The sequence below is a fragment of the Phodopus roborovskii genome, unplaced genomic scaffold (assembly GCF_943737965.1).
Source record: "Phodopus roborovskii unplaced genomic scaffold, PHOROB, whole genome shotgun sequence".
Lineage (NCBI taxonomy): Eukaryota > Metazoa > Chordata > Mammalia > Rodentia > Cricetidae > Phodopus > Phodopus roborovskii.
The window spans coordinates 135,544-153,828 of NW_026126087.1; the positions used below are offsets into that span (position 1 = coordinate 135,544).

At 46.7% G+C, this 18,285-nt stretch overlaps 1 protein-coding gene across 1 annotated transcript; it reads right to left on the reverse strand.

The window, feature by feature from the left end:
- Nucleotides 1–448: 448 nt before the first annotated feature.
- On the reverse strand, nucleotides 449–18,020 carry LOC127218422 (nuclear RNA export factor 2-like). The gene is made up of 21 exons (XM_051179431.1): nucleotides 17,824–18,020; nucleotides 14,667–14,782; nucleotides 8,855–9,041; nucleotides 8,486–8,636; nucleotides 8,115–8,198; nucleotides 7,898–8,002; nucleotides 7,710–7,790; nucleotides 7,495–7,564; nucleotides 7,262–7,350; nucleotides 7,053–7,160; nucleotides 6,794–6,903; nucleotides 5,342–5,378; nucleotides 4,893–4,961; nucleotides 4,751–4,806; nucleotides 4,497–4,604; nucleotides 4,316–4,359; nucleotides 4,074–4,189; nucleotides 3,944–3,986; nucleotides 3,288–3,363; nucleotides 2,583–2,765; nucleotides 449–584 (listed from the first exon to the last, which is right to left on the reverse strand). Exons 1-21 carry the CDS (start codon nucleotides 18,018–18,020, stop codon nucleotides 449–451), a joined length of 2,166 nt encoding a protein of 721 aa, XP_051035388.1.
- Between the last annotated feature and the right edge of the window lie 265 nt (nucleotides 18,021–18,285).

An 18,285-nucleotide genomic window follows, 5' to 3' on the forward strand; every position in this document is an offset into this window, starting at 1 on the left:
ATGGAATCAAGCTCTATGGGTCTGAGTCTGGATGGCCAGGGATGAATGTGGTGAAAATGGAGGTGTGGGCCCTTCAGTCCTGGCTCCTCTAGCTCATGGCTGCCACAGTCAAAGAAGAATCCAGGACACAATGCGCAAAGTAACTCTTTATTATGAAAAAATCCAACAGGCATCTTTTGCGAAAATACACAGAGTAATTGACCCCCAAGGTGGCTATGTTTCTTGGCCTACATGTTAACTTTGGCCTTGTGGTCAGCCAGGCTTACAGCTGGAGTCATGGGCAAAGATTCAGAAACAAACAAGGAATGGAGAGTATGTACAAGAGGAAGATGATGTTCAGACGCTCCTTTTAAGTCATTTGTCTGAAGAATTCCTTTGGGATCTTGCTCTCTATCTGGATCAATGGAGTCAGGGTATCAGAAGTGCCCAGTACCCTGAGTTCCATCCCCTAATCACCTAGACTCCATCTTACTAAAGGCTCCAGAGACACCCATCTGTCACCCACTTGATTCCCAGATCTCACCTGGAGCATGGTGAAAACCTCAGCAGCTCTGCTGTAGTCCCAGGCATTGTCCTCAAGGCACCTGAGGAGGGACAAGGAGAGTTGACCTCCATTACTACTACAGGACAGATGCATTGGTCACAGATGCCACCACTTAACCTATGTTACTCATTTCCTGGCACATGTGTGCCAACTTTAGCACCCTAGTAATAGTGGAGAAAGACCTGCTCAGCAGAATTCAAAGCAGAAACACAAGGGGGTTTCTAAGAATAATGAAGCTTAATACAAACACCCCACACCTCACATCCCCAGAAAAGCAATGGAAACTCAGAAACAAATTCTCCCCCATAATTTTTAAACTAATATGTATGGCACATCTCAGAGAATTTTTTATTTCAACTGCATATCTCTCAGTCATTTCTAGCATGTTCACAAGACTCTACAACAATCCAAACTAATTCCCAAACAGCTCTGTTGCTGCAAAAGAAAGCTCCTTAACTACTGGAGCTCAGTCACTAACTCTCCCATTTACCAGGTTTTCTTTGGCTGCTTGGGCTTTTGGTGTCATAGATAATATTTGGCAATCAAATTCAAGGCCATGGATATTTATACTTATATTTTGTTCCTTGGGCACTATAGATGCAGTAACACTTAATTTTGGATCCTCTCTCTACACATGACCAGTGTTTTCAAAGGGTGTGTGAGTATGTGCTAGGGGTCAAAATTCACTGGTTTTGAATGGAATATGCTGTTCTCTCAGTATTGTATATTGAAAAGATATCATTGGTCTCCATGGTAATGTGATAGTTTGATAGTCTTGGTAATAAACAATCAACTGACCATCATTGTGGGAGTTTCTTCTGTATGTATGTAATCTGTGGCACTAATGTAAGCACCACATCACCTTGCTTCATGTAGCCTTGCAGCTGGCTTTTAAACTGGGAACCATGCCTCTTTTAACTTCGTTCTTTTCATTCAAAGTTGGGATAGTTTAGGTCCACTGCATTTCCACATTTACTTCGGGATCACCATGCCAGTTTGAAAAGGTTTAAATTTGATATTATTTTATGTGTATGGGTATTTTGCCAGCATGTACATCTGTGAACTACTAGCCTGCAAGTACCCACTGAAGCCATAAAAGTGTGTTGGATTCCGGGATCCAACTGGAGTGACAGACACTTGTGAGAAGCCATGTTGGTGGTAGGGATTGAACCCGGGTCCTCAGGAAAAGTCTCTGGTGCTCTTAAATGCCAAACCAACTCTACAGCCCTTCTATGTCAATTTTTACAAGGAAACCATTTGGTACTTTGAGAGGGATTTCAGGGAAAGTGAAGAATCCTCTGGATGGTACTGACATTGTCATACCCACAAATGTGGATATCCCCTTCCTATTATTTCGGTCATTTTTTTTTTTTTTCATTTTTTAAATAGTTTTAGACACCTTATTCAGACATCAGAGTATGAGCTGTGTTCATCTCTGTACATGTGTTGTGCCTGCATTTGAGTGTGCTGTGAGGGAGGGCATGAGCACACATAGACACGTGTCCCATGAATGCAGATGCATGAGCACAATGGTGCATGTGTGGAGGTCATGGGACAATGTGGGGCTGACACTTGAACAGCAGGCCATTTTGCCCACCAGCATCTCTCCCACTCCCTCTTTTGTTACACTTGTGCTAAAGTGTTTTATTCTTTTGGCTGCAGTTCTACATGGATTTGCTTCCCGCTGGATATTTGTTGCAAGCATACAGTGATACAATTGATTTCTGTACATTAATTTTACAACCTGCAGCTGTTGAACAGTTATACGGGTTTTGATGTAATGAATTCCTTTGGATTTTCCAAGTGGAGTGGGATGCCACTTGAGAAATAGACTATCTTTAAAAATTCTTTACATACCCTATTACAAAATGAAGACACATTTTTCAGTGTGTTCCTATCTATTTGTCTGAGGGGCATTACTACAATATAGACAAAGTTTGTTTTTTCATATGTTGTCTGAGATTTCACTATTCACTTTTATGTGTTTCCAACCCCAGCCCCAAGCTCCATCCTGTGCACATTTATAGCAGGCACTCACTTCTGAGACCACTCAAGTTTCATCCCAGACTGGGTGGAGAAAGCCCACACCATCTTTTGCTGCTCTTGAGAGAGGACGGGCTTGAAGGCAGAGCATGATGTGGGCAAGGGTGCATCAAAGGCACCCTGGATCTCATCAGGGCTTGGATTCCTCACAAGAAGTTGGTCATTCACCATGCACAAGCTGGAGGAAAAGCAGTCTCTGAGATGACTGGAGAGGTGGACAATCCCTCCACTTCCCCAGACACGATCCTCTTTAACCAATGCTACTCAGCAACTGGATTCCTCCCATATGCCCATTTGATCTGCCTAGTCTAACCCTTGGCTGCTGCTCAGAGAACACCATTCCCACCTCCTCCAAAAGATTGTCTACAAGCTACATTGGATTTGGAGATTTAACCATCACACAGTTAGCCTACACAATGGAAAAAGAACCTGGTTCCCCCTTGTTTCCACTTTCAGAGGAAGAGTCAGGGTCTCCTGGAGAGATCAGTTAATTGAGTCAAGGTGATAGTGACTGAGGGTCAGAAAGAAAACTGATATTCAAACCCTGGAGCCCCTGCTCTTAACTGCTAGGGTATTCTGATCCTTTGATCTACCTCTTGACCTTCCAATATTGCAAGACTACCCCCAGAGAATGCCACCTCACTATATTGCTTCTGGCCCCACGCTGTGGTGGGAGTTCTACCCACAACACTGTACTTACTTTGAACTCCTCCTGTCAAGGGTAGCAGTGAAGGTGCGCATGAAGGCACGAATGCATCCCTGATAGGTGCCTTCCACTTTGAGGATAAGAAAACAATAAAGTATCCTTAAAATTACACATGTTTTGCACCCTCACAGAACATTCCCCAGTCAGAATCTTAGGATGAAAGTGCCCAGGACCAGTCAACTATTGGGTTGGAGTCAGGGCTCCTTGTTGGGAATGGGGATGGGGCAGGCAACAAGGGAAATGATCCACTCCCATTGATGGGACCCCCACCACATGCTGTTCCCTGTGAAACATCTCTTCCAATGTTCACTTGGTCTGTTTCACATTAATAAGTGAGCGGGAATTTAATAAGCGCCACTGGCAAATGTGGAAATGCAGAAGTTAAGCAACTGGCCCAAAGTGTAAGGCTCTGGAATGAGAGCCACAATTCCCACAGCTCCCATGCCCTCCCTCACCCAGGAGCTGTGGGACAGACAGGCACAGCCCTTGTTCAGACCAGAATGGTCTGTGGGCAGGGTGCTGTGGGCAGAAGAGCACAAGGGAGGACAAGAAGGAAAGGCGTGCAATGGGGGGAGCTGGGGGTTCTCAGGGGTGCACACCCAGGGCAGGAAGTGGAAAGGGTCTGGAGAGGGGATTCTACAGACACTCACCTTCCTTGAACAATCCACTAACAGAGAAGCAGAGCATCGTATCCTGAAAGGGAAGACGGCATGGGCTCAGGGTGCTGCATAACTTTCTACTCATGTAGGCACCTGCCCCAAGGTAAAAGCTGGTGCTCACCGTCTGGAAACACATGTCCACCTGGAAAGAGCTCAAAGCATGCAGGGTTTTGGGTAATGTCCTGAGAAAGTTTACAATGTCCTGTTTCGTGTACTTCAGCATCTGCCTCTGAAGGTCTATAGAGGAGTGAGGAGCAAACATCAGGGATTTGTCTATCACAACCTGGTCCATGGCCTCTATGAGTACTTCCTTCGCATGGTCAGTTCCTGCACTCTACCAGGTCTTCCCCATCACACACTTACGGAACTCCTTGGGATTCTCCATGCAGTACCCACACATGCCACTCCTAAGAGAAAAGAGGAACAAGAGTTGGCAGCCGAGACAAGTGCAGATGCTTCTTGAGGGTCAGTTGTTTCTACTTGGTGGGGGAGAGGGAAGTAGAGTCACACTGCTCCAGGACAAAGCATGAACTGTGACACTCACAGATCTGGATCACTGGGGTTGAAGGGAATTGTCAGGGAGAAGCAGGCCTGGTCATGGTAAACTCCGTGGAGATCCTGTCGATCTCCATAGTCGTAGATAAAGTAATACCTGTGGGATGTGGAGGTGGCTGGAATGGGCTATTTCTTTTACCTGGGCATCAAAGGTGAACTGAAAAGGCCTCTGAGCAGACTAGTGCTAAGGTGTCCCAGCCTAGCCAACTCCCCTCCCATAGTCAAGGTTCCATGTGCACTTACTCCTGTAGGAATTGGTGTACTTGATTCTTTATGGCCTCAGAAGCCTTAAAGCTTTCCTAAAATACAAAGCCATTTCAGATGCTGTGTCTACCAAGAGAGCCACTGGCAACACCATAAATCTCTCTTCGCCCTTCTTCCTCACCTTGCAGGGCTTCATTAACTGAGGTTCTTCAATGTCCATTACAGTTGAAAGTGGTAACTTCCTGCCATCCTGAGAAGAGAAGGAGAAGGCTGGGAATGCACACCACTGAAGTAGCACTGGAGGTCCATGGGGTCTATGAGGCCCAAGGGCGACTTTGATAAAGAGACAGGTGTAAAGTCATCAGGAAATCTTTTGGCTGTGAGATCATAGAGGGCACTGTGTTTTGGGGTACTGTAAATTGTGATCATACGTGCTTTGTCAGAGTGTTTCTGTGTGTGTGGTGGGGTGCTTCATGTGTATAATTTGGGGCAGCATTTAGAATATTTTTTTCTGGAATCCATGCTGTTGAAAATGGATCAGTGTCTCAGGCAAACACATCTAGGCAAGGGATTAAACATGGAGGTCAATTGTGTGAGGAAGATGAGTCAGTGGTGAAGACAGGAACATACCAGGTGAGACAATTCTGGGAAACAGTCCAAGACAGCGCTGTTCACAAAGAAAAGGCCACAGAAATTATTAACAGTTCAAGTTTGGGCAGAATTTCTCCCCTGCCTTCAACCTGCCACCAATTCTTCAGGCAGGTATGTTCTGGTCCCATTCCCTGTTACCCAAACCCTGGGTATCACCCACCCACAGTGCACTGGCCCCCTTCTCTAGGGCCACACGAAGCCACACCGGGGGGGGGCATTCTTCAGGACTTCCTTCCTCTCCCTGCTTCTCTTCCCTGTCTCAGAAAGGTCCACTGAAGGCCTTTAAAGGAGCAGGACACTTTGAAAAGTGTCCAGGATTCTCTGGGATGTTGAGAGATGAAGGTGAGGGATGCAGGAGTCAGGATGGGGGAAGCTGGGGGTGGTTGATGGTGACAGAAAGGGGGTCGGGGGAGAACTCTTTTTCTAGATATGGGATTGACATGGGAGAGAAGAGGCAAAGAAGACAAGGGAAACAATGCACAGGGAGTGAGAGATGCTCTGTCTTGCTTGGTATAGTGGGGCCTGGGAAGTGGGGAAGAAAGGGGTACCCTGCTGTTGCCATTTCCTTCACTTGTGCCTGGCTAGCCCAGGGATCCAAAGCAGGAATGAATGAATGCCCACTACTGAGTCAGGCATGGGGGCCCATACTATTTTTTTTTCAGTGAGATGGGGAATAAGAGCCTCCCTGGAGGGAGGAACCATTTTCCAGAAGCTGAAGAAATATTTGATGAAGGGGATATGGTCCTATCCGAGGAATCAAGTTGCTTGCCTCAGGCTACCCAAGGCTCCTTTTATATGCTAGGCAGGATGATGAGCAAGGTAGATTAGTGCATAGGTAAAGACAGAGAAAGAAGGAGGGGTGGAGCCATTGGGGAAGGCAGTCCTTCTGTCTCCTCAACCTCTTCTGCACTCTGCCTCCCTTTCCTGCTCCAGGAAGCCTTCAGCTCCCCAGTCATGGCCCAATCCTGGATCAGATTCAGAGAGACCAGCCCCTCCCCACAAGGAGGGCAGAGATCCCAGCTGTAGTCCAGAGGAAGTGATGTCCATGTCAGCATCACCCAGCACCTCAGCCTGGGGCAGGACAACCTCTAGGGCAGCCTGGGACAGAAGAGGGGACCGTTCAGGAACAAGATCTGGAGGTTCCTCTCAGGACCGGAGAGGAGGCCTGGTGCCCTTGAGATGAGGCAAGGCAGGGCCTGCCGGAGGAGGCCGAAAACTCACACAAGGGAAACCCTACCCACACTAGGTGAGGTGGGGCATGCAGAACAGAATCAAAGGAGGCCTGCAGGCACAGCCCATTACAGAGACAGGGGAGAGGGCAGGCCTGTGATCCTCCCAGAGGACCAGGCCTGCCTCCTCCCACAGAGTCTCTCAGGCAACCAGGAGACAAGGGGATCTATGAAGGGGAAGGTGTCAGCTGCCATGATGTACCTTACGTAGGCAGAACTGTCTGTGAAGGTGCTGCGCAAGGGGTTCCCTTCTAGCCACAGCTCTTTCAGCTTCAGCCCCTTCATCTTCTCCAGCTCGCACACTGTTCTTAGCTGGGAGAGAATGAGGAGAACTGGTAAAGGCAGCCATTGGCAGTTCAGGAGCCATGTCTCCCTGCTCCCACTCATGGATCACTTTGTCTGCCTCATGTTACCACAGTCTGCACTACTATCCATCCTCAACCCCAATCTCATCAGCTCACTTCGTTTGTGGAGAGGTTCAGGATCTTGACTTGCGGTGCCTTCTCTACCACATCAAATAGGCTATCTAACCGGAAAAGTTTGTTGTTGCTCAAGTTCAAGGACAGCAGCTTTGGGGAGCAAGAGTTAGAGTGACCATTACTGTCAAGAGCCTAAGAGACATATTTTTCCTGTACCCCATCCTTCTGGCCCTCCAGCCAAACATTAACACCTCAGGGAAATCCTCTTGGATGATCTGAAGGGTGGCAGTCATGCAGCTTCTTCGGTTCAGAATCATGTGTATGCCACGGTGCAGCAAGTCTTCAGGAGGAGGAGGGAGAGGAATCAGAGGGTGGAGAGGGGTCCATCTGAACCAGCCTCAGCAAAGCCCCCTCTACAGGCTACCACATGTATGTCTTCTTCCTAGCCACACCCATGATCTACAGTTATTGCTGCCAGCAATACCTGGGTCAGAGTGCAGCTTTTGGAGATTCAGAGCATGCTGGGAAACATCGTATCTTTTCTTCAGGGCCAGCTGCAGAGACACAGATGGAGAGGATGATCTGCTGCTCTGTGGCTTGGTGTTGTTGTGTGTCATGGTTTGGAGAACTTCAGGGACTGAGAGGAAGGAGAGCGGGGTCTGGGAAGCGAACAAACATGCTGCCTTCAGACTGCGGTACCTTTAGCTGCTCCATTTGTTCTCCTGTGAATCTATTCAGCACAGAGTAGGGTACATCTGAAGGATTGACAAAAACAGGGATCTGTGGGGAGAAAAGACAGAGTGAGCACGGGGAACTCTAATCCTAAAGAACCTCTCAGCCCAGAGCCTGTGCCAGGGCTAGGTACAGAGAATGCCTCCAGCACATACCTTCTGACTCTCTGCATCATAAATCTTGTAGCTGACATCCCTCAATGCACAGGCAATGCTAGCATCCTGGACAAAGAACCGGATCCGATGTTTGTCACAATGGAACTTAGGAGAGGGGAAAGAAGTGAAAATATTAAGAGGCAGCTAAACCCCGCTGAGCCTGGCCTCCTGCTCAATCCCCCAAACCATCCTAGCTGGCTTCACCATCCTGTCTTACGTCCACTGCGGTGAAGGGCACTCTGCAAAGGCTGTGAACTGATTTCATCAGCTGTGTCTTGTCAGACTTTCTGCCACATGGAATCTAAATTTACAAACAAGGAACAGGACATAAGAGAGACAACATGGAATCTCGCAGGAGAGCAGTCATATCCTGAATGTTCTTTCCTGGCCTTCTAGCTAGCTATAAAGAACTTCCATGGGGCCCTCTGCCATGGTACCTTATTTTGTGCCAAACACAGATCTCCTCAACACACCTTCTGTACATATAGTCACTCTTTCCCTCCAGGTAACCGATATGTCTTACTCTCTGTGGTTTTCTTTCTGTTGGGTTTCAGAATACTCTAATGAAGTGGCCACCAAAACACTCACCGTGACCTTGAACCAGCTCCCCAGCGTTCCATCTTCTGTGTGCTGCCTCACTTCTTTCTTTTGAGGTTTGCCATCTCTCCACACTGTGATATGAATTTTGTTCTTCATATGTTGATCTTCTCTACTCTTACGTCGCATAGTATATGGTGTGCTATAGAAGGAGGAGGAAGGATGATAATTCTTGTACGCATCCTCATTCTCCACACTGATAGCAAAGGTACAATTAGTATTGCTCAGCCACCATCCCTTTTCTATGGAGTACTGCATCTCTGGTTTCCCAGGAAGAGAAGATCCCAGGGGAAGAGGAAATGAAAGAGTTGCATAGTCCCAGGGGCTGCTACACACTAACCAGGCAGCCTAGTCACTTACTATCTTACTGAGGGTTCCCAGAGAAGATCTCGCGTCTCCATGTTTCCACTGTCACCCTGGGATTTTGAAGGCAGAAGCACATGCCCAGTGTGCTGATAATGACCTTTCCTTTTGCCAGTATAACCCAGGGAAGAGACACAGTATCTCTTTCTTCCTAGAAGAACACAGCTCTCGCCATCATTATATTCTGAAATGGGAAAGGATGAAAGATAGAAAGCACATCAGTGGTCAATGTGCTACATGCTGCACCATAGGGGTGGCACTATGGGAGGGTGAGTAAACTACCAGTTTTCTCCAAAGGATAACTCACAAACACCCAGTGGGCAAACTCCTAGCACAGTCACAGCAGACAGGGCCCTTTGGACCCTTTAAAACATAATATAACAGGATTTGTGATGAACATAAGTGTACTTGGGACGTGGTACTTGGGACCATCTCTGGGTATTCTGGCACCCTCTTCTGGCCTCTGATTCCATCTGCAAACACGTGGTATACACACAGGCAGTCAGGCACACAGGCATGCAACAAAAACTGAATTAAAAAATTAAAAATATTTGATGCATCAGCTAGTCTACTTACCCTCAGAATTTGCTATATATTAACTTTTCCCCCAATACAAAAGGAACAGTGAGCCTCTTTCAGGATACCTCAAATATTCCTAAGCTTCTGCCTCTGTCATTCTGGAATTCTTCCTATAGGGATGCCTGGCTGTGAAGGACAAGCTCGTTTGTTGTAGTAGCAGAATACAGAGATAAGAGAACCCAACATTTGAGCTATGTCAACAACAACTGCTTGGTGTGAGGCACACTCAAGACTTTTCACTTCCTTATAGAAGTACCATGAGGATTGTACCTAGGGCCCCCTTTTGGATCATGAATATTCAGTTCCAGGATGCTGAGTGATTATCCCAGAAGGTTTCATCCGCCAAAATGGTAGATTCAGACCTTTGTACACCACTGGCTGCTCTACCATCCTCCCTCCCCACCCCTCATCAAGCACTTCTGTAGTGGCTGAACTCTTTCTCCATGGTAAGTAGAAGTTCTCATTTCCTGGAGACTTCATGTAGCAGAGAAAAGATTCAGTTTTGTAGCAGTTTTTAAAACAAGAGAGCTGCCTTGGACAAGTTGGTGGACTCTTTTGAATTGTAGTGTACAATTATGCATGCAAGGTGCATACGATGCTCTGTGCACCACACTTAGCATAGTGCACTAAGGCCAGCACTGCTTGTGCAGCTGGCTTCCAATGAGTCACCCTTGCCTCTTTTCTAACTCTAAAGTCATCTACTATTTCACTATTAAGTGTCACACATGATGACAGAGGAGTTGCTCTCTGTCAGCTTACAGAAATTCATTTGTTTTTCCCATAGCTCAGTCATGGACTGCTCATTTGCTCATTTATTGTCTGTCTTCTTTCCTGGATTGGTCATGACAACCATCCTTTCCTCTTCCTCTTCTTCAGGTCTTGTGTCCAACTACACAAGTGGCTTCCTGCATGGATGTGCTTTGTTGTTTGAGCATGCCTTTGTTCCTGTGCATCATCTACTTTAGCCCTGTAATTCTCAGCCAAGAATCAAGATCAAGGGTCATGGGCTTTAAAGGCAATTGGTCTGAAAAGTCACTTGCCCCCTTAGATACATCAGTGTAGTCAATGTGTTCAAATAATCAGTATGTATCTTCTCATGCAATCACACATTTTCAAGCTTGTCAGTGACTGCCAGCAAAAAAGTCACTTTAGTCTAAAAGTAAAAGTCTTCCGGTGCCTTCTGATTGTAGCCACTCAGGTTGCCCAACATTTTAGCATCACTGTTTTCCTTTAACACTGGCACCAGCATATTTTGTTTACTAAAGGAAAAGATCCATGGAGAGAGGTATTTTCTGTTACGCTGAACATTTTGGCCAGCGCATAGCCAACACAGCCTCAAACCTGACAAACATGGTTCAGACAGGTTTTGCCCTTGTTTTTTTCCCTCTCCTTTGCTAAAAACTGTTAGAGTGAATTCTTAAAGCTAGCTCAAGGTCTATTCCCTCATTTGGCCACTGACTCCATTCTGAGGCAAAATATTAAGGTCCAGCAGTCAAAATTCATTATTTGGCTAACATGGCCAATCAGGATTTGCCAATTCATCATGGCACAAACTGCCCTCTTTTCTCCTTAAAAACTCACTCTTGCAAAAAATCACCTGCTTTCTGGTTACTGCTCACTGCTGCTGCTGCTGTCTGCATTTGCAGCCACTGCCTCCCTGCTTTCCCCTCCAGCTTAATAAATCTTTCTTTGTGTGCTGATAACCTGGTATCTGGGTGTGTCCTGTATCGACGCCAGGGGGCTGCCCTCCCTTACAATGACAAGTCATGCATCCAACACATTCCCTCATTTACAAAAGACTGTTGGCTTGTCAGTGTCCTTGTTTGTCACAAGTCTTCTGGATTCAGATGAATTAGTGTGTGTGTGTGTGTGTGTGTGTGTGTGTGTGTGTCTTCATTCCATAAAAGTACACTCACTTTGCTGAAGCAGCCAGTGATGAACAAGGGATGGTAAATAACCAAGCTGGACTCAAATCATGGCACTGCCATCTAGGGCCTGGATGACTTTTAGCAAATCCTTAATCTGTTTGGGCTAGTCAGGGCTACTGCTGGCCAGGCGTTTTCATTAGTCCCTACCTGCAGTACAAACTGTACCACCGACATTTCCTGTCTGCTAGGGCTTTAGCAGAGCCATAATAGCATCCATCTCTAAACTACAGTGAGTGGGGTGGGTGCTATTTATGATAGTGTGCTGTAAGACCCTCTGGGGTTTCCTTTGCCAGTGGCACAGTGAATGATCCTGGTGTAGATGGTGTCTACTCCATTAGTAAGAATGTTTCAGGTCCAGACAGCCACTACCATGTGAACAGTTTGCACTAGTTTGGGACTTACAGGAACAGTGAGAAATGAGCCACCGGGGCTTGTAGGGTGCTCAGACTCAGACCCCTCTGTAAATGTAACTATCTCTGGATTTTTCTGAGGCTGAGTGAGGGAACTTAACAGGACAACTTAAGGCAATGTCTGCTATCCAAGAAGGGCAGCCTTTCAGTAATTAGATAGTATGGAAAATCCATGAGTTATTTGGAATCACAGAGAAGCACTGCCTGGCACATTAGTGGTACCCTGTTTTCGGTAGTGGAGTACTTCATTTGCTCAAGGAGAACACCCTTTGGAATGTCTTATAAATGATACAGTGAATTTTCACCCAACTATGCTAGAATTATGCTTATAAACTGGAATGCTCTGTCAAGAAGAAAGTACTGAAAAGATTCAAGTTAGCAAAATCATTGACTGATGAGAGAAGATAAAATATATGAGTGACGAGAAGAAAAATCCAATATTATATATATATATATATATGTGTGTGTGTGTGTGTGTGTGTGTGTGTGTATACATACATAACGTCCTTAGTAAACTGCAATCAAGAATTAAAGAAGTAGAAGATTAAACTCACCCCAACTCAAAATATGTTTAAGGAACATTAATATAACAGAGGCTCTTTGTAGAGGAATCCATTCTCAGGAACTTGAGGAGACTTGAGAGCTACATGATGCCATGTGCATACTATATAAGCACCAACACAGCATCATGGAAGTGTCTTTACCTGTATATCTGAAGGTCCCCTGCTTCTTTTCAATGGAGCCCATTTTTCTTGTCTCTTGGTCTTTGATGTCTCAGGGGAAGCTTAAAATGGACAAGTGGAAGGAAAATGGGTTACTTAAGTTCTCTTGTCATGCAAAATAAGACATCATTCTTCAGCCACCTTGAAAGCACATTTTTTAACCCCAGGTATGAAGGCATCATGTTGCTGCTTACGCAGGTTTACTTATTCATTACACCTTTCACGATGGACCCAAGGATCTTTGAGATTTCACCTGTTTGTCTATACTTCCACTTTCTGTCTGATGGATGAAAAGGGAGCTTGCAACAAGGAATCCTAGGAACTAATCTCTGTAACAAGATGAAATCTCAGTGTGTTGCTTGCCTAAGGAGATCTTGAACACAAGAAGGTGAATAACCCTCTGCCAACTACCCCCTTGAAAACTAAAGAGTTACAAATTAAAGAATTCAGAGTTATCTACATTGTCCTCATGTTGACAAATTCATTGCCTCCACTCTCCCTTCCCTTCTCTGATCACTTCCTTCTTCTAGATCACTGCTCATTCCAGAGTAATTGCTCAGGAAGTTGGGTGAGAAAAGAAGCCAGGACATAGCAGCAACAAGGAGAGAGGCTGCAGGGAAAAGAAGCCCTCCTTCTCCTCCCGAAATCAACTGAGTGAGAACTATTGGTTGGAAGCCTTCAGTACCCTTGAGAGTAACAGAGTCAGAAGAGTGGCAGAGGAGGAGCATCTCACTGCAGATCAGGAAGAAAATCTGGCAGGGCAATGACCACAGTCAGGGGGACAAGGAAGGAAAGGGTGGACCTAACCTGATTAAAGAGTTCTGCCCTGCAGAGCTGAATTCAGACCTTCGAGGTTGCTGCTCATTCTCAATCTCCCTCTCGACTTCCACCCTTTGCCATGTTAACCCTGATTGTACACAGGACCTCTTCTGAGACCAGGGTCAGATGAAGATGCCACAAACCCCTTGTACTAAGTCAGGCTTTTAAAAGTATTGCCACCACCAGAACGTCCTCCCACCACCTCTCCTCAGACTACCTGTGCTTGGTACCATCTACTTGGTTACCCATAAAGCCCTTCCATGACTAAATCCCAGAGGGCAGATGATAGGAGGCCTCTTACCAGAAAAGTGGGTTGGAAAGTCAGCCTGCAGTGCTTCTTGGATATGTAGAGAGTCTAAGCCACAGTCTGACTCAGCTTTGTCCTTAGCGAGGGCAAGGCCAAGAGCTCAGACTGTCTTCCGTGGGTGGAGGTGAGTCCACAGAAAACACAGAAACTGCCCAGCTTGATTCTTGGTGCTGGGAGGCAGGGGCAGAGTCACATGACCACCTGAATCCAGTGAGGAGGTTGGGCTAGGGAATTGGGCATACTCAGTCCTGGTTCTGAGGTCTCAGCATCTTTGGGGAGGATTTGCGCAACGCCCACATGCAGCTTAGCACGTGACCACGAAAACAACAGTCACTGAGTAGCTGGGGTAGTCTTGTGACTGGAGGCTTTTGCCTCATGATGGGTCTGTGTATAGATATCAGCTACACTAATCTTCTGACCTGGGCTGCTGATACGGTGCCTAACTGGGAGGGCAGAGGCAACAGACTCCAGATATCATTCACAGAACTGAAAATTGAAAACATAAATAAAAACAAAAGAACAAAAATTTGAAGTACTCATGTTCCCAACAGAGACCATAGGTCTAGGTTGGCCACAGAAGTTTGTTTTCTCCCTGTTGGCACCAACCCTGTGGGATGCAAGAACATCCCATAGCATTCTGATGCCTGGGGAGGCTATATCAGATCCCTGACCAAATTCTCTAGTTTTGCCCTCATGCCTAGGGAAAAACCACTTATGAAATTACAGCCAGGAACCTAGGTCTGTTGCCAACACTTCTTCAGAGGATGCAGGGGGTCAGAGCATGGCAATTGGTGTCCTGCTCAGTTACTCTACAACTTCTTGCCTTGATGTAGGGTCACTCCCTGAAACTAAAGCCTCCCTTGGATGCAGAAAAAATCAAGACATCCTCCAGTATGTCAGTCACCTCTGACATGACCAGAGGTAGAATTACAAGCCTGTGTGCAGGCATGCCTGTCTTTCATTATGGTTCCTAGTGGTTCAAGCTCATGACCTCATAGCATCAACCATTGTCCCCTGAGCCACAGTCCCAGCCCTGGGGCCTACTCCTGAAGGAGGAGGAAATAGTAGCAGAGTCTCTCACACCCAAGCAGGATGCAGCCAGAGAACTTGGTGTTAGGTTCACAGCCTTCGGAGAGCTGCTAGCCACAGGCACAGTTTGCCTGTTCCAGAGAAACTCAGGCTATTTTGTGGACCATTGCAGTAAGTAGTTAAGATGAGGTCCGGTGAGGGGAGAGTGAAATTTTACCTAGAACAGAAAGCTGCCCAGGTCTTTCCCAAGACTGGATAACTGGAGCAGATGCAGGCTCCCTTCCTGCCTCCACATAGTAGGAGTTCTGATCACCTAGCCCCTGGTGGAGGCAGTGAGGTGTAGAGTTAGGAGACATTCAATGAACACTCCTGCAGGACCAGTGTGTTGGGCAGACACCTGGGTAAGAGGTAGTTGATAGTGGCTGGGAAGGACAGAATGCCTGAAAAGCTGAGGCCCAGAGAGCTTTGGGGTGCATGACCTTTCATTAGGCATCTCTGGCTGCATAACCAATATCTACTGCATCTCACACAGTGACAGCCTTGTGTACCCTGTCCATGATGGAGACAGTGGGGAGACCTGATGCTTTTGGAGAGACAGTCGGAGTCAGTTCCACTGCTCTCTTTGGTGGACCACAGGCTGAGTCATTTATCTTTGCACAGAGATGGCAGAGATGGGGGAGGGACAGAAGAAATCCCTCTTCTAAGGCCCAGGACTGGCCCATTTTCTTGTCTACCCACAGACCACACGGTTTCCATGGCAACCCAAATGTCAGGCAATCTGAAGCAGTGATGCTTTCGCCTAGGCCTCAGGTGGGCAGGGATAGGACCCCACAAGTTCCTGTCACTCAAAGCCTGTAACACATGCTTCTGTAGGTTCTGTGAATATTGACCCATTTCAGTGTGAGACCTCCAAAGTCTTCACACATAAATCACTCCAAAGAAAAGCTGTCCTGATGGCCCATCTACTGGGGACAGTGGCCCCATCTTACCAACACAGGGTCCATCACAACAGTCACCTTTCCTCATAGCTCAAAGATTCTCCCCAAAAATTCTGCTCTCTGTTCTTGATCCCAAAACCACAGCTGCTATATCCTCTCTCCCTAACCCTTTAATGAACAGAAATGAGATCCACTTTTATTGAAGTGACTCCAAGTTCCCAGATGTGGAAGGAACATTGAGGTTTCCCACATGAACAAAGGAGCATGAGGCAGGGGATGGGAGTGATATTCCTCCAGCAATCCCATCTGCCAGGCTGCACTCTAACCTCAATTTCCAAGAATCTTTGTTCACACAAGATTGCTAGGTCAGGCTCTCCATGCCAGAAGAGCTCGCCACAGAGTCTTACAGATGAGAGCATCTCCAAGCACCCTCTCTCTGTCCCAGCATGTCTCTGCCCTCTGAACTCCCGCCTACCCCTCCAGTCCCTCAGTGTACTGCCCTGAACGCCTTCCTGAGGAACTCTTCAATACAAAAGAGAGGCTTGTATACTTTCCAGACCTGGGGTCCACCTAGACTATACCACATCCAACCTGGACTCTGGCTTTGATAGCTGGCTAGAAAGTTTCCTTCACGTCCTGTTTATCTTGATATTCCCAACTGTGCATCTGGACTTTCCCAGCTTGGATCATGTATGGACAAAATGAGGTACTTGGCTGAATATTCCCCATCCCACTGCTGCCTTGATCAAGGGTTCTGTCTGCATAGGACTGGAGGACAAGGACCCTCACTGGAGCAGAGATAGTGAGGGCAGGAGCCATATCCTCCTGCTGCACAGTGTCAAGCAGGGTGTTTTCTTAAATACTTCCCAAGGGAAGTCTCCCTTGTGATGTCATTCTGTAAATATGTTTCTCTTATTGGTTAATGAATAAAGTACTGTTGGCAAATAGGAAGGCAAGACAAGAAGGACTGAGATACAAGGAGGATTCTGGGAGATGTAGTAGGGAGATTCAAGATGTAGAGACTTGAACGAGAAGAGGTCTTGGCCCTCTCTCTGGTAAGATAAGACCACGTGGAAATACTTAGATTAATAGAAATGGGTTAGTATTTAAGGCAGCAAGCCAATAAGAAATGCTAGTAACAGATCAACAACTTCATTTCTAATACACCATCTCTGTGTGTTATTTGGGGTCAATGAGGCTGAGAGCAGGCTGACAGGAAAACTCCTCATAACAAACCCTTGCAGGATCAAGAAGTAGAGGAAGGGGAAGAAAGGTAGCCATTGAACTATCCTCCTTGATGAACCAATGCCATCTTCAGTAGTCCAGCTGGAACTGCTTTCCAAATATCATCATAGATTGACTACATGAACCTTGATTAAGAAGATGCATAAAAATGAGTCTATCAAAGGCATAAACTGGGAAAAACATGCATTTGTCCACTATAAAACACTGTAGACAATGAAAAATGACCAGTTTATTAGCCTGGGTTGCAATGGCCAGCTGTCACAGAATACCCTGCTAGAGCCAGACAGGAGGAAGAAGAAAGACAGACATTCTCAGAAGCCCATTTTCTAAGTGATTCTAGACTCTGTCAAGGCTACTATTAACATTACCCAGAACACCAAGCCATCTATACCCTCCATGTCACTTACAGGAAGTCTTCCTGGAAGAACCAGAGAACAGCACAATGCCCTTGAAGATACCCATTCAATATCATTCAGTATGTTGTATAGATTCATCAAACCATGCAATGGTGACAGAATGCATTCATCCATTATAAGAACTGAATCCTTTTTTCCCCTCTGTGTCCATGCATTGTGCTAGAAGCTGAGATCCCAGAGACAGTGGTATAGCATTGCTTTTCTGGAAGTTTCCTAAATGTACCTCCTGTTCTACAAACAATGGCTCCTTCATGATGCTATGCCCTGAACTCTACTTGGACCCTGGTAGTAGATATGGTCCTATAGGTTCATGTTAGCATACCCCTCCTAGAAAGGACTGTGTTCCCTGTCCCCACAGTCCCAGTCAAATGGGTCCAAGCTCCCCCTTGCATCTCCTTGGTCAGTGAGTGCACTGGTCCTGTAGGAAATTTTATCTAGTGAGGACAGCAACTGCTATACCCATTCTTCCCCTTCCTGCTCTCTTCCCTCTGACACAGAGCAGGGATCACAGGTTCTCTTCCTAGCCCTGTCATCTGATATCTGCCTTCTTCAGGGAGGCAGGGAGGGTCATACCTGAAGCACATGGGCCTAGACACGGTGGCCCCAGGGACTGCCCCGAGTAATGCAATGAGACCTAATTCGTGCCTTCTGTCCAGCAGGGTCAGAGTGCACTGGCGATAGCCTTCCCCTCCCACTGAGTAACTCATCATCTGTTCTTGTTTCCATGCAGGCTCTACTCTGGCTCCTCTCCTAGAGCCAGCTCTTGTCATCTCCCCTATTCAACACCATTGCCCTAGGTAGCCACCCTATCCCGAGGAGGCTCAAAATGGCTCTTCATAGGACATTCATGGCTCCCTGCAGTCTTCAGCACAGTACCCAGAACACTAAGTTTCTGCCCTTAGCTTACTCTGTCTCTCTTCTCCCTATCCTGACCTGTCACTACCCACCCACCCCCCTTCGAGCAGGCTCTAGAACTGTGGAGAGCATCCTTGGAACACCAGACTGGCCATCTTCAGGCACCAGTTCATTCCCGCA

Coding starts and splice junctions, on each gene's coding strand:
- LOC127218422 (XM_051179431.1), bottom strand. CDS start 18,020: ATGACAAGAGCTGGCTCTAGGAGAGGAGCCAGAGTAGAGCCTGCATGG. Junction 7,565..7,709: donor AACAAATGGAGCAGCTAAAG/GTACCGCAGTCT, acceptor GTGTCTCTGCAG/CTGGCCCTGAAGAAAAGATA. Junction 3,364..3,943: donor TAGTGGATTGTTCAAGGAAG/GTGAGTGTCTGT, acceptor TTATCCTCAAAG/TGGAAGGCACCTATCAGGGA.